Source organism: Brienomyrus brachyistius, chromosome 21, assembly GCF_023856365.1.
Source record: "Brienomyrus brachyistius isolate T26 chromosome 21, BBRACH_0.4, whole genome shotgun sequence".
In the NCBI taxonomy this organism is placed as follows: domain Eukaryota; kingdom Metazoa; phylum Chordata; class Actinopteri; order Osteoglossiformes; family Mormyridae; genus Brienomyrus; species Brienomyrus brachyistius.
Genome location: NC_064553.1, coordinates 389,677 through 405,349, shown reverse-complemented (window position 1 = coordinate 405,349; position 15,673 = coordinate 389,677). Strand labels below are relative to the sequence as shown.

Below are 15,673 nucleotides of genomic sequence, written 5' to 3'. Positions count from 1 at the left end.
CGAAAAGACACCAGGCCAAATCCGGTTCACTGCGGCAATTTGGCCCGGATCCGGTTCATACTCATTTTGCTATGAGGGATTTCATATCTACTGTGTTTGCTTTCTCTGAAACTGATTACATCTGGTGTTTGAACACACGGTGCAATGTGGGTTTCATGTGGGTGCAACTGTATAGAATGAGCTGAACAAAATCATTCTGTGAATCGTTTTTGCCGTAATTAGAGTCTAATCCAAGTGTTTATATGTAATTCAATTTCCAAACATTTCTTCTTGATATTAGAATTGAGATTTCATTGAAATATGCTGAATATGAAAAATAATGGGATGGTTTTTCCGTCACATGCTAGATGGTCTATTAGGCCTCTGAGAGATTTAAGATGAAGTATTCATTTAATATCAATGACTCTTTGATAATATTGATATATTGGTTATACTTGCCCGTACAGGCTTAGTAATAATAAATAAATAAATAAATAATATCTAACATACATATATGGGGAAAACAGTGGAAAGCGAAAGTTGAGAGCAGTGATGTTAGGGAAGCCGTCCACATTTCGTTCCGGAAACCTCTCCATTTCCATTTGGCTCAAGACTGAACGGATTTGGATTTGCGTAGGCGGTTTAAAAATAACCGAGGTATAAAGGCACAGAATAAAAATGGTTCCGATACAGTCCCCGTTAGGCAGACTAACCTAACCAGTTATCAACAAAAGAAAGATCGGTGAAATCACTGTAAGAATTGTATTAAACTGCAACATAAAGCATATTCACCCGAGTACAATTCTTTGACCACAAATAAGAGGAGTTTCTTTCCATGACTAAACAGCGTGCTTTTAAATGTGAACGCGCAGTTAAATACCAACAACACGATTATCCTTTTAAATAACTTTCAAGCAGAGACACTTCAAATTTAACGTTGTTATTAATGTCATTTAAATAATTGAATTACGGCTATTCGTAAAATATTTGTAATAATTGCTGGTAACGATATCATGAAACGTAAATAAAGCGCTGAATAGTTTAAAAATGCTACTTAATGCTAAATGTTAGAAAGTACCAATTAATATTAAGTGTCAAAAGAAGATGTTGACGTTTATTTTCGCCAGTATCACGATGTTAGAATAAAAGTAATAATATTAATATTAAACTTGCTCTTGCCGTCCGTCCATCAATCCATCCATCCATCTTCTAATAACCTGTCCTGGGCAGGGGGGCAGGAGCATATCTCGATGCTACTACGTTGACTGAAAGTAATTAAATGAAAAGTGTCATTAAAAGTCATGTAATCCTTGGATTTTAAGGCTTGGTAAATATTTGTTTTAATACATAAAATTAAACAGTTCTTAGTTGCTCTATTTAAGATAATAATATATAATTCTGAATTCCGAATTAAAATGTTGATTTTATTTCTACAAGACTTACACAACAAATTGACATTTAAAGTCATTGTTCAAATATTATCAGCTTTTAATTGTTCGTAGTTGTCGGTTGCCTCGTTGTAATTCTGGTAACATTCCGAAATAGCTATTTTAGATTTGTTACAGGAGTATGATTATTGGTTATCAAGCTGTTTGAAATACTAAATTGCACGCAATTTATCACAGGCCGTGGGAAGTACCGTTTCTTTCATTTTTGCTACGTACCCTAATGATTTACATAATAATTCAAGTGAATGGCGCGGTTTGCATGAATCCCATTACTGTCCGTGTCTCCGAACTGTTTGCTACCGAGATTACCCTTGTTTCGATAGCTTTGTGAATTAGCATAGTTTCACGAGTGTTTGTTTAAATGTTAAACAACCGAGATTACACACAAATTAAATTAATGTCACTAGTAACTGGATGCGGCCATTTATGCATACTTTTTTTGCACATTACAATAAGAAAAGGTCATTTTCTGTTACAATTCGATCGAAACTACTACATTCAGCAGTCACGAATGTAAACTGTGATAGGGTACTTTTATCACATGTAGTGATCTGTTTATGGTACAGTTATCTATGTAAATGCACATGTAAACGATACCTCGTTTTTTACTATAGGGTCGACGTTTACATAACATACTAGCCTATATATAACCGTGCAATTCTTTAGTATGTTCTAGTTTCTCTGTATACAACAGGAACATTCAACCCCCTTAAGTAAACAGTAATTTGCAGTTTAAAAAAGTTTAAATGGAAATACGGATGAGCCTCCTGCAGCAGGCAGCCTTAAAACAGGCAGGTACCGCAGGTTCTTAAACGGTGCGTTTCTGACAATGTCATCTGTACAAACTGAAGTTTGGGTGATTAACTGGTAAACCTGGTAACTGGTAAAGCAATGGTAAACTGTAACAAATAAAGGTTTTTAATTTATGCACCATTGAAACAGAAAGTGGGGGGTCTCCGTTTAAGTGTTAAAACCGCATTGCCCGCTACGTCGAACACAATTTTTGATGATACTTCGAGGACCTAAATAAGAGTAAATTCTTCACCACTGGAAATGACAGGAGCGCTGGGCAGGTTGATACCGCAGCGTGATTGGCTGCACTCAAGCCAATCAGCGCCGACTGGCCCATATAACAAGCTGGCTGCAGTGAGGTGCGAAAGGTGACCGCCCCAAGCGCTCTCGTCTGTTGGGACTCGCCTGTATTTTTCGGCTCTGATCTGCTTGCATAAAAATACTGGTTAGTCAGTAAATTATTTACACATAGGAATGGCTCTCGCAGATGCGATGCTGCCGTCCATAACCACTTTTGCAAGTAACCTGATTTTGGAGAAAAGGCAGTGTGAAATTGTCAACGTAAGTCGTTTTCTTTTGTGGTATTTTTTATTTAGCTTTATTGCATAGTGTTTCGTTTTAAACCACCTGTTAACATTAAATCGCAGGGGGCTGAAAACGTTTTATCAACTGCTAAACCAATAAGGTTAAAGAATTACATGCATGAATATGTTTGTGTTTAGTAACATTTATCTGTTTCTGTTGATCTGTAATTTCCTCTAGTTGGAGAATTTTTTTTTTTTGTATACTCACGATTGATGCTGAATTTTGAGTAACTTCAATCCTCCATACTTCCCTTGCACAGGACTGGAAAGTGGACAAGAATGAAACGAACGCAACAGGCGATGATCTGAAATCCCTCATCGAGGTTGAATTTAGCATCGCCAAGTCCCCTACGCGAAACAGGGATGAAGACGATCTTGCCAAATTCCTAGATTTGGAGTTCATCTTGTCCAACACCGTTGCACTTGAAAGCAATCGGAGTTGCTCCCAGTCGTCCGCCTATCCGCTCCCGGAGTCCCCGGAGAGTTGCAGCACGGTATATGACAGCGACGGCTCCCACCACGCGTCCAGTGCCTTCGGGGGCGGCAGCCTGGTGGCGGAGCTGCTCACGCCGGAAATGGGCTACCAGGGAGACGCTCAGCAGGACTACAGTCTCTGCGCGGTCATGGACAGACGCGAGTACACAGAACTTCGCGCACTCAGCTTGGCAAACCCTGTCCACATACCACTCGACAACATTCACCATATGGTACAGAAAATCAAAACGGAAAACACCGAGCAGTCATGCATGATGGCAGCTGAGTTCATGAGCCCCGTGTACGAGCAGAAGCCCCTGCGCTCCGCCCACCTGCAGCAGCTCCAGGGCTACGTGAGCCACGGCGCGCCGCTCGGTCTGTCCCGGGACGGGATGATACGCAAAGACTGCCACCTGGCAGAAGTGCACCAGCAGCACCGGCCTCACTTCATGGCCGATCCCCAATACCCAGCCCAGTACCAGTACAGCATGTTTGCGGAGCCCATGCGGCTTCACCACCCCGGCATGACGCTCACACCGCCGTCGTCGCCACTTCTGGACTTCTTCTCGCCTGACGATTGCAAACCCAAACGGGGCCGTCGGTCCTGGGCGAGGAAGCGCTCGGCTACGCACAGCTGCGAGTTTCCTGGGTGCGGAAAGACTTACACCAAAAGCTCGCATCTGAAAGCTCACATGCGGACGCACACAGGTAAGCCGATCATCTGAAATGTCGGTGGTAATAGAACACAGCGGTGGCCTGACTGAAGCGGCAGAGTATGGAAGTTACGTGACGATATTTTGCTTTGTTTGTGCAGGTGAGAAGCCGTACCACTGTAACTGGGAAGGCTGCGGCTGGAAATTCGCCAGGTCGGACGAGTTGACCCGCCACTACAGGAAGCACACGGGCCACCGGCCCTTCCAGTGCCACCTGTGCGAGCGGGCGTTCTCCCGCTCCGATCACCTGGCTCTGCACATGAAGCGGCACATGTGATCAGCGCCTTTTCTCCTCCAAAAACCCCATGTAAATATACGGACTATGTGTGCGTAAATTAAGGCAGTATTTAATGACACTCCACTCTAATGAAATGTCTTCCATCGTAAGTTATTAAATGACAACAGACAGTGAACATGAAGATGGGCAGGACCCTTCAGATATTTTTGTAAATAGATTTTTAAACGCAGGCTATTTTCTATGATTATTAATTCTACCTTTCTGGGTATTTTTACCCCAGAATAGGGGAAAAGTAATAGTATTTACTATTGGGGGAAAAACAGCTGTATTGCCAAATAAATTCAGTAAATGTATTAGGTCTACACCTGCTGTTCCTGCTAACAGCACGCTTCAGTGTCCAACTTTTTTTCCATAAAGGTATTTAAGGGCTATTATGCGAGGTACTGGCAGACTGCCATTTAATAAAGTTGTATATGCATTTATAAAGCCTGTATGTTAGATGATCTGTAATTGTTCTTGGATTTAACAGCAGTACCATTCCTATGTAACTTTTCTGTAAAGTGGTATTGCTCTGAATGACAGCTGCATAAACTTGTCAAAGTGTTTTATGAGAAAATAAAACTAAGTGATTTTAAATTTATCGCATTTATCAATTGGCTGGTCCCGCAAGAGTCCTAATCAGTGACTAAATGCCACTTGCTGCTTTGCCGTGTTGCACATCACGCTCGCATCTGCATGTAAAAGCACTAGGCGTTAATGCGGCGTCACCGCACTGCTCTCTAACGGCTTTCGTTGTGCCCTACAAAACAATGAAAGCCAACACCTCGCAAAATACAATTTGAATATTGACAATAATAGCATTATACCTGGCAGTTATTACGTGGGAGTTATTCAAGAAATTAGGTTCGGCAAGTCTTTGAGTTTTGAAACTCGGTATGCTGGATAACAGATCTACTGTAAAGTCATAACTGTCGGTTAGTGTGATTAATTATTCGTATTAACTTTCATTAAGCGATCAACATTTCAGACGCAAATCTTTACTATTTCATCTTCTTATGGCATGTTGACGCAAAACGCCCCCTGCTGGACATTTCATTCATGTTTCGGCTCGCCTTTCCAATTTCAATTGCGTCTGTTTAACGTCCATTTCACGAGACAAATAGTTTTTCATGTACTTAACGGAAGTTCCCAGCTTTGACTTGTTGACTGAGCAATAGTTCGTGTGTTAAGACCTAATCTGCCTAATTTTTGCATTTGGGGTCATGATCAGGTTTGGGAAAAATATAGAGTACACTGATCAGCCATAACATTGAAACCACTGACAAATGAAGTGAATAGCATGGTTTCTGTTTACAGTGGTAACTAGCATGGCTGTAATTATATATTAGCTAAAAATTAGCAGTTGTAAGGATCTGAGCAACTATGACAAGGTTCCCAATATGTGACCAGTACCTACCAAACGTGGTCCAGGGAAGGCCGACAACGGGATGGGCACCCAAGGCTCACTGATGCACAGGGAGAGCAAAGGCCAGTCGGCCTGGTCTGATCTCACAGGAGAGCTGCTGTAACACAGATTGCTGAAAAAGTGAATGCTGGCTATGATATAAATGTGTCAGAACAGGCAGTGCGTTGCAGCTTGCTGCATATGGGGCTGCATAGCAATAGACCAGTCAGAGTGCCTATGCTGAGTGTCTGAACTGGACCATGGAGCACTGGCAGAAGGTAGGCTGGTCTGACGAGTCATGTTTTCTATTACATCATGTGGACAGCTGGGTACGAGTGCGTCGTTTACCTCTGGAAGAATTGGCACCAGGAAGAAGCGCTACAGGAAGAAGGCAAGCTGGGGGAGGTAGTGTGATGCTCTGAGTGATGTTCTGCTGGGAAACCCCCGTCCAAGCATTCATGTGGGTGTCACTTTGACATGTACCCCATACCTAAATATTGTTGCAGACCAAGTACACCCCTTCATGGCAATGGTATTTCCCAATAACAGCGGCCTTGTTCAGTAGGATAATGTGCCACAATGCAGAAATCGCTCAGGAAAGGTTTGAGGACATGAAAAAGAGCTCAATGTGCGGACTTGGCCTCCAAATCCCCCAGATCTCAATCCGATCGGGCACCTGTGGGATGTGCTGGACAAATAAGTCCGATCCATGGAAGTCCTACCTCGCAGCTTACAGGAATTACAGGATCTGCTGCTGACTTCTTGGTGCCAGATACCACAAGAGACCTTCAGAGGTCTTGTGGAGTCCATGGCTCAAAGGGTCAGAGCTGTTTTGGCAGCAAGAGAGGAACCGGCACAATAGTAGGCAGGTGGTTTTAATGTTACGGCTGATCGGTGTATATCAGGTGTGGCCAATCTTATCTACCAAGGGCCATTGCGTATGCAGCTATTTTGGGCAACCTTTAGGTCAGCTGTTCAAACCCAGGTGTGAGAGCTCTTCAGACAATCAGTCCTCTAATTGGTAATCTAATTAGGGAGTTGCACTGAAAACCTGCTTACACAGCAGCCAGAGAATATTGTTACTATGTTACTAAATCTATGAATGGGTATTTTAATGTTACATTAAAAAGGGAAAACTACTTGGAAAAAAAGAATAATGTTAGACACAATTTGTGAGGACAAAGTGACAGTAATACATGTTTAAACAACAGCTGTTTAAACATGTTTAAACAACTATTTCAAGCCAAAAGACACCAGTTACTAGCATCAAAGGAAAAATAGGTTAAGGGCTAAATACAGCTACCAAGAGCTGGTGTACGCGTGTCTAAAGCACTTCACACGCTGTCATTCTCTAAGTTATTTGGAGTTTGCGGTGCATTTTATGTTACTCACCACACGGGGGCGGTGCTTCACTACCTTTTCGCGACAATGGCCGCATCTGCAGTGTTCTTATTGAGCACATGGACTCAAAGGGACAAATATTGTTTTAAGTTTAGATACTGATATGCGACTGACACAGGCCCAATTAAATTTGCCAGCAACAATATGCCAGTTCTTCTTTACCTCTAGAACCGTGAAACATAATCAAATATCTAAAAACAAACAAGCAAAAGAATAGAACAGGAAGAACTATACAATGAAAATAATGTTACGGGACCTATTCTGTCAAAGAAACATGTAAAGCCTTCAAATTTAAGTATTTGTATGTCCCAATGATTTACCCTCAGAGGCCCACCTGCTTCATGCATGTAGCAATTAAAAATTAAACTCATTTATGAGAATAGAAAATAATGGCAAAACAAAATCAGTGCTCTTAGTATCGAAGTATCCACCATGAGTCAATGTTGTACATTACACACAGTTTCCATGTAAGGAGGTATTGCAGGGTGCCCTTTTAATGCATTTACATGTGTCACATGGGTGACAGTCTGGGAAAAGTTTTGGGTTATTGCTTGGAACAGAGCAATACACACATCCAAAATTAAACACGCAGAACCAGATACAAGATACAAACCCACCACAGACACAGGAAGAACATGTAAGCGCTGCACACGCAGAACCAGATACAAGATACAAACCCAACACAGGCACAGGAAGAACATGTAAGCGCTACACACGCAGAACCAAAGAAAAGATACAAACCCAACACAGACACAGGAAGAACATGTAAGCGCTGCGCACATAGAACCAGATACAAGATACAAACCACCACAAACACAGGAAGAACATGTAAGCCCTGCATTTGCAGAACCACAGACACACAAAGGGACGATACAAAGCACCAGCCTCTGGAGGCGTGAAGCTCTGCTGCTCTTTGCTGTGGCCACGTGTAACCCTTCTTTAAAAAGTGTTCACCTTCTATTTTGGCCTTACACGACAAAGTATCACTTTATGTGACTTTGACGCACTGAAGTGTAGAGTCAGTGTTATTACCGTTTATGTTACTTTAATGAACAAAGTGTCATAGCATAACATTATGTCAACAGAAAGACAACCACCCTAGGTGATATGTCAGCTTGATAAAAAGGCTGTCAAAGTCAGCATGTATGGAAACTACACAAGTTGGAACGAACGTTTATAAATGTTTTTGGCAATTTATGTCGGCTGTTATAAAGGACTCACGTATGTGTTACGCAGCCTTATGAAGAGCAGCCTTGAGAAACCGTTACCAGATCGTTGAGCGCAATCCACTTTATTAAAAAAATGAAACATTACTCGTCTATAAAAATAAACACAAAAGTGAAAGCAAAAGCATTGAAAATGATCCAGTGTTGCGTTACAGTTTAGATGAAGCAGAAAGCTGTGTGTATAAGATAACTCAGTTCACACCAAGAGAATCGGCTGGAAGACGGATGAATGGGTAGTTTGGTAGATTACCCATTCATATATTTCGGGGTGTCGATACAGATTCTTGGGGACTGAAGCATAATACTGACGAACTGGCAAGCACCCTAAAGAGCTAACACCCTCAGGAACACATGGTGACTTATTAATTCACTGTTGCTCTTTCTAATGTCCTTTAGATTCTTTACAAAAGATAAAAACAGTAATAGTGATGGAAATCTCCAGGTGACGTGGGCTGAGGTGACAGTGCGATGGTGTGTGTTTTAAGGATATGTATAGAATTTAATGGTAGCCGACTCTAAGTCGAATTAGGCTACATGAAATATATTAAAGCAACAGATTAAACCAAGGATACATTCATATCCAAACAGATTTTCCTATTTGCACTTTTTGGCATTTCGTCCGATTTTCTTCCTTGACTCTTCAGTCGTTTTATTTAGTAAAACATTTACAAGGTGCCGCTCAAATGGTTCAGTATCGACAGCAGCACGTTTGCAGTTTTCCGCAGCCGTATCACCTTCTAAAGAACACGGCAAGCTTGCGAAGTCGTGGAATGAGGCACGCGAAAAGAGGGGCGTAGCTATATGAGGAATGAGGAGGTGCTGGCTTTAAATAAAGGGGAACCTCCGAATGATGCAACTTCTCAAAGGCAAACCCAGCCTGGAGACACGGGCGGCTCTGGACACGGTAGGGGACTCATCCTTCACGATGTCCGGCCACATGCAGTTGAACGTTTGCGTTATAGTGTCTGTTTAATCTGCATCCAACAGGTTTATGCACATTTGGGCTGGTGTGCTTCATGATCTCGTTTAGGGTTAGTAACCGGCAGATCTCGGCATGCGTCAGAAAGAGATGATGAAGGGCTGGGTGGTGCTGTAATCAAATGACAGGAGAACCGATCGGGAGCGGGGTTCGCGCGGTGCAGATCGCCATGCCTGTTTGTGGGGGTATTTTACGGAAAACACAATGTGCTGAACTGAGCGCATCGCCATGCCTGTTCCGGGGGGGTATATGACTGGATGGCAACCAGGATGACCTGACACATAATTACAGCACAACACCCATCTCAGTCTTTTGTATCACTTAGCGAGATGTATGACACATACACACACACACATAGCGTACAAACGGCAATGCGACCACACACAATTTCCTATACGAAACACGTGGCAGAAATCCGTCCGTTCGGTTTCACGTAGCGCCGGACGGCGGCATCTCTCCGTAATGCTCTCCGGCGCCTCCGTCTACCCAGGACTTTTCCTTTAATCACTGCTGTCAGTTTCGCTCGAGCCATTTGTCATCCTTTGTGTGAATTTTGTATTGTATACAGTGAGCTTGGCTTTGCGCCAGATCTCAGAGCCGGGGCCGGATTAGGACGAAAGTCGCTTCAAGACCCGGAGCTGGATCCGGACCTGGAGTTGATTTCTCCAACCACTTGCTTAAATACATTTTAAACCAGGGGTGGTTTAAAACCCAGAAAGGGCCGTTGTGGGTGCAGGTTTTTCCTGCAATTCCCTAATTATATTACTAATTACGGGACTGATTATTGATTACTGACTCATTAGGAACTGTAAAATGTGTGTCTTGCTTACTGGAACTGTAATTATTGTTTAATAAAGTTTGTGGTATGCAGACCCATTAACTGCTATACAGTTCCGCTTACAGGCCTTTTCTCATTGGTAATATAGATTAATAAGTTGTCTCCTGGAAGATAGATGTATGTTTGTATGTAATTCATGTGCTGAAGCGCTGGACGAAGCCGATGGCCCCACGCAATGTCAGCTCTGTAGCCGCCGTACTTCTGGTGTAGCATCCAAGGCTGAATAATGTGAGCATGAAGGACAGAGCAGTCAAGCCTTAAGGGGGTTCGCCTCTGTTTTATCGTGCAGCCATTCAAGGTGTCATGTCCAGTAATGTATGGACTGCAAGCCCAGGCAGGTCCGAGAGCTGCTGCTCGACAGCGATGAGAAGTGACAGGTAATGATCGTAGACGTTTACAGGCTGAAGGCGTCAGTGTGACGCAGCTGTATGGGGCTCCGTGTGGCGCTTTGCTGGTCGCGGTGTGGCGCTGTGTGGGGTCTCTGCCTGCGGGAGTCTTTCAGATTCAGGCTGCAGTGCTTTCGGCAGAGTGCTGCCCAGCTTGGCGGTGTGGGGTGAGTGAGGTGGAGCTCAGCGCGGGTCCAAGAGAGATGAGGAGAATGGATGGGCATCCGAGAGAGAAAGGCATGTGTGTGGCGGGGGGCCCCCTGAGCGGCGCCGCGTCCTGCCGGCTGCACTCTTATGCTTTTCTGACGCTGTCCGGAAGTGAAGCACGCTTGCCGGCGGAAGCTGAGGGGCTCCCTTAGCAAAGGGATGCAGGCTGCACATGCCCTTCCTGCTCTTAGGTGCCTGTAGCTGCTTAGCGTACCTTTGCTCTGTCCCTTCGGTTCACGCTGAAGATGACCTTCAGATTCCAGCACATCACGTGCAGCAGTCTAAGAGATGTTTCTGCTCTTACCACGAGACACACAAGGCAGGCCAGATCCTGGGTAGGGGTGTCTGTGTGCTGGAAATTTCCTGAGACTAAAATTAGGCTTAGAGTAAAAATGAGATGGTGGGGATTTATGCTCTGAAATTTAATATTTAGTAGTTTATGGGAGTCTTGACAGCCTGGATGCACGTAAATCTAAATGCGCAAAGGGGGCTGAACATGGAGAAGCAGTCAGCTTCAAGTGGCAGCCGGTGCCTTAGAGCTCAGCATTATCCGCTGTTTCCTGCACACCAGGGAAGTGATGGCCAGCTAAACGCCATTTCCACTGTCCAAGCCAGCATTCGCGGATCAGGGCCAGAGTATACAAACCAGTATACAAACCAGTACAGGTTAGACTAGGAAATATTTAACACTGGAGCTCGGGAGATATGAGGTACTTTCACAAGTTGGAACACGCATCCCTGTGTGAAGTAGCATGGTGGTGCGAAGCCTTCAGCTGAAGATCCTGCAAACCGGCTGTAGGAGCTTCCTGAGCTTAATGAGGCTTGTTTTTCTAACTACTTACTTTTAAAATTCTGTCAGTTTTTATGCTGGTTATTCTTATACTAAGAGGTCAGGAATTTGCATGATGTCAACTGTATACAGATTGTGGTTTGTTGACTGACATGCTGAACGACTTGGCTGTGTGTATGTGTGTGTGCGTTTGTGTGTGTGTGTGTGTGTGTGTGTGTGTGCGTTTGTGTGTGTGGGGCCCAGATATACCTTACCTTGTGGAGACCAAAAAATCCCCACAATGTGATGAAAATGTTTTTTTGATCTTATGTGGACCAGGTTCCTGGTTCCCATGAAGCAAAACGCAATTTAAAGAAAATCCATGACTGCAATCAAAAAACTTTCCCCATAGAAATAAATGGAGAGTCTCCATAGATGCAGATATAAATGTGTGTGTATCAGTCTCACCCTAACATGGATCCATCTGGATTTTATTTCCATGGGGTCTTTTCCACACCACCAGGTACCATACTTTTGGTACTTCCAGAAAGTACCGAATGACCGGTACTTCAAGGTGTTAGTTTTCCATTGGCGTCCAAACTGGTACCAGTGCTGAATGACATCACAGTGCGAGGTGGGAGTATTTAGAAGTGTATCTGAAAAATGGCAGCAGCATATTAGAGGGCGGAATAATGCGTGATATTAATACCAGCATGCAATTTTTATATCTTCAGACAGCTAGAAAACAGGCTATTTTTTACCTTCAATTCTGTACTGCTAAGTTTCGCTAAAATGTTTTTAATTTGTCATAGGAAAAAAAATATTCAATTTTAATGATTATTAATTTTCATGATATTCTAGAATATGTTAAAAAATGAGTTTAAAGTTTACCTCCGCGGCCTTTTCATGAGCGCTGCATGCGTTCTCCGAGAATTATAATCATTTTCATCCTTTCTGTTTAAATCACTCCTAGATGGGAGTGTGAGAAACCTTCTTGCTTTAAAAATACCACAATATTTATTAAAACAAAATCACACTGCAATATTTGCGAGATTTCCAGTACTGTGCTGTCAAAGTATAGCACACAAAAAAATCTTTGTCATGCCATCCTGACCTTGTGTCTGTTCGGAAGAAAGCGTTTCAAGTCCCACCCCAAAGTACCAAAAAAGTACCACAGCTAGTTTGGTCCTTTAGGTACTGGAACTTCTGTTACTGGTACTCGACTGGAAGTCAATGGAAAAGTGAAAATACCAAACGTACCGTACCGAAGCTGCCCCATGTTTGCCCAGACAAACCATTGTAAGATGTGATCTTGTTTGATTTCATCTAATACAGACCCATTATTCAGCGCGAGAGAGGGAGGGAGAGTGAGAGAGAGTGAGAGAGAGTGAGAGAGAGGGAGAGAGAGGGAGAGAGAGAGCATGGCTCAGGAAGAGAAGCTCAAAATGAAATACGCTTCATGTTCATTGTCTCCTGGGTCTCGAAGCCCTTTGCTGTTTGTATTCCAGGACCTTGAGACATTTAACGTCCTGTTTTTTGTAAAATTAAATGTGAAGTGTGCAGCGTGTGTGGAGCAGCGTGTGTGGAGCAGCGTGTGTGGAGCAGCGTGTGTGGAGCAGCGTGTGTGGAGCAGTGTGTACTGCTCCATGTGGGGACAACATGCACTAGTGCGGCACGCAGGGCACCTTCTGAAGACGTATAATCCATATCATGCTTTGCTCGTACTTGTTGCCCAAGAACAATCTGGAAACAAAGGTCTGTCTGATAGGAGGCTATCCCTGAGTGTGCTGCAGCTGTGCTGGTGGCCTTGGCCCGGCCCGCCGCCTGCACCTGTCACTGGCAGCCGCGTTCCCAGTCATCCGTGATCGCGCCTCTGATCTGGCCAGGCGCCGCCAGGCCGCTGTGTCATCTGACTGTACACAGTGACTTTGTGTCGCTCAGCACCACTGATTCAGGCTCTGCCAGTCCATCTGATTGGCTGCCAGTGTGGTGACCTCACAGCTGCTTACAGTGCGGGTACAGTGCCCCCTGAAGCAGAAAGGCTGTGTATGGTGCATGCCAGTTATTGTGATGACGCCGTGCGACCACGTCATCGACATCAACCTGGAGACCAGGTGGCCAGGTAGTTCCAAAGTGCACTGCCTTGTGGGTCATCGTAAATCCCTACAGGCAGGATCAGGGTCTCTGTCGCGGGTTTGTCCTCACCCGTGGTCTTGGTGCTGGGCCGGGCCGGTCATCGGGGCACGATGGGAAGCTTTGGGGTGAGGGTCAGGAGGGGTGGGGTCAGAAAGGGGGGGCGTTGGCTGGTTGCTGACACCAATATCAGGGGATCTCAGACTTGCAGGAGCACAGTAATCGTTTTGAAGCAGAGGGTGGGCAGGACTATGGGGGGGGTCTGACCTCATCATAATTCAGCAGCCTCAGTTACTTCTGTCCTGTGGGGGCTCCTGACGTCTCCTCCTAGCCCTCTCTGCTTATATGTCCCATAGGATGTTGTAACTTTACTGGTTTTTCTTGTATGTGTAAGATCCTTTTTTTACATGAGAAGCAGTGCTAGGTGGAGCCTCTGAATGATGTGGCAAATACCCAGACCCTCTGTACTATTCGGACACGTTGGCAGAAGGGGCGCTGTTCCTCTCTCTCTTTTCTTTTGTGGTACAATGTATCTGTTGCAATCTGCCCACCAGCCTGCATGCTGTCCAGGGTGATAGGGACATTATCTTCACTGTTTCAAGATACAGAAGGAGCCCCCCCCCACACACACACACACACACACACACATACACGCATACATACACACACAGAATCTCTGGCTTTGCTCTCTGGGGGCTTTAGGCAGGAATACTGTAAAGCACTATGAGATAATATAATGTTGTGAAAATGCACTATACAAAGAAAATTTGAACTGGGGAAAACACTAAATTGCTGATCTTCCTGTACGTGACATTTTTTATTTAAAAACCTAGTTTTAAAGTAATAATATCACAAAAGATTGATCTACAAACAGAGACACTGTAAGGTAGACGTAGCTGAAACCTCTGATCCTAATCCATAACCCCCAATTCAAACCGCGGCCCCTGCCGGATACCCAGTGATGGGCTGGGATAGACTCCAGGCTGGCAGTGATACCTGCTGATGGGTGGGTGGATGGATGATTTTCATACACATTTTAATAATACTTATTTGTGTGCCTTTTGAGGAGGGCAGAAGTTGAGCTGTCACCTTATCAAAGGTTCCCCAAGCTGCATCACTTTACTAGATCGTCTTTCTGCTATAGAGGAGCTTTTTACCTACATTATATTTAGTATAATAAATATTTAGTAGAAAAACCTGTAGCTGCCTAATTTTCCTGTAGTCTTCAGGCGCTGGGTGAAATACTGCAGGCTTTATACCCTGCGTGATTGTATTTAGCTGTGTATATATATGTATACTAACATATATTATTGCCTCTTAGTATTAAAGGGTATCAGCATTACCGTGCTTCACTGACTACTTGTTATAGGTTATCGAATCTGGTTTAAACTTTGGAAAGATCTGACAGCATAGTTTTCAAAGGTAGGTATGGCAGTATTTTTCGCGAACATGCTTCGTGCTCAGAATGCTCTCCTGTTTCTTTAGCAGTAGCTCTGAGTGACTGGCTGTGTCCAGCCCAATATGTGAGCCGTCGTGTCTGAGAACACTGGGCCCAAGCCCCCCAGGACTGACAGCATTCCTGACACGATTAGCAGATGAAATCTCAGTATGACCAATAAAAAAAATACATGCAGAATTACTGTCACATGTCTTCACAGCACAAGAAACTCCCTGGTTTAACCAAGAACCACCACAAGCAGAAGCAGCGGGCTCTCAGTGAGGAAACCTGGAGGGGGGGTGACTACGTGGAAAACAGTGCACCCAGGAGGCGGACAGCAGAAGATAGCGACCTGCCCCCCTCCCCCGCCGGCAGAGTCTGTCCCTGAATGATGGAGGAGAAGCAAGCTATGGGCATGTTGGTAAGCCACTTTTAAGCTGTACATGGCACCAACGGGCGTGGGGGGGTCAGCAGGCACGCTGGTAAGTTGCCATTTAGCCGTACATGGCAATGACAGGCATGGGAGTTATTGGGCGTGCGGGTAAGCTGCTGTTTAGCTGTACACAGCACTGACAGGTATGGGGGATTCTGAGTTCCTGGTCTCGACAAGGAACTTGTTTTAGC

The 15,673-nt window shown here is 44.3% G+C and overlaps 1 protein-coding gene across 1 annotated transcript; it reads left to right on the top strand.

Moving 5' to 3' along the window:
• The first annotated feature begins 2,571 nt into the window (after positions 1-2,571).
• On the top strand, positions 2,572-4,864 carry klf17 (Kruppel-like factor 17). The gene is made up of 3 exons (XM_048988396.1): positions 2,572-2,780; positions 3,064-3,985; positions 4,092-4,864. The coding sequence occupies exons 1-3, from the start codon at positions 2,694-2,696 to the stop codon at positions 4,265-4,267; spliced, it is 1,185 nt and encodes a 394-aa protein (XP_048844353.1). The 5' UTR covers positions 2,572-2,693; the 3' UTR covers positions 4,268-4,864.
• The last annotated feature ends 10,809 nt before the right edge of the window (positions 4,865-15,673 follow it).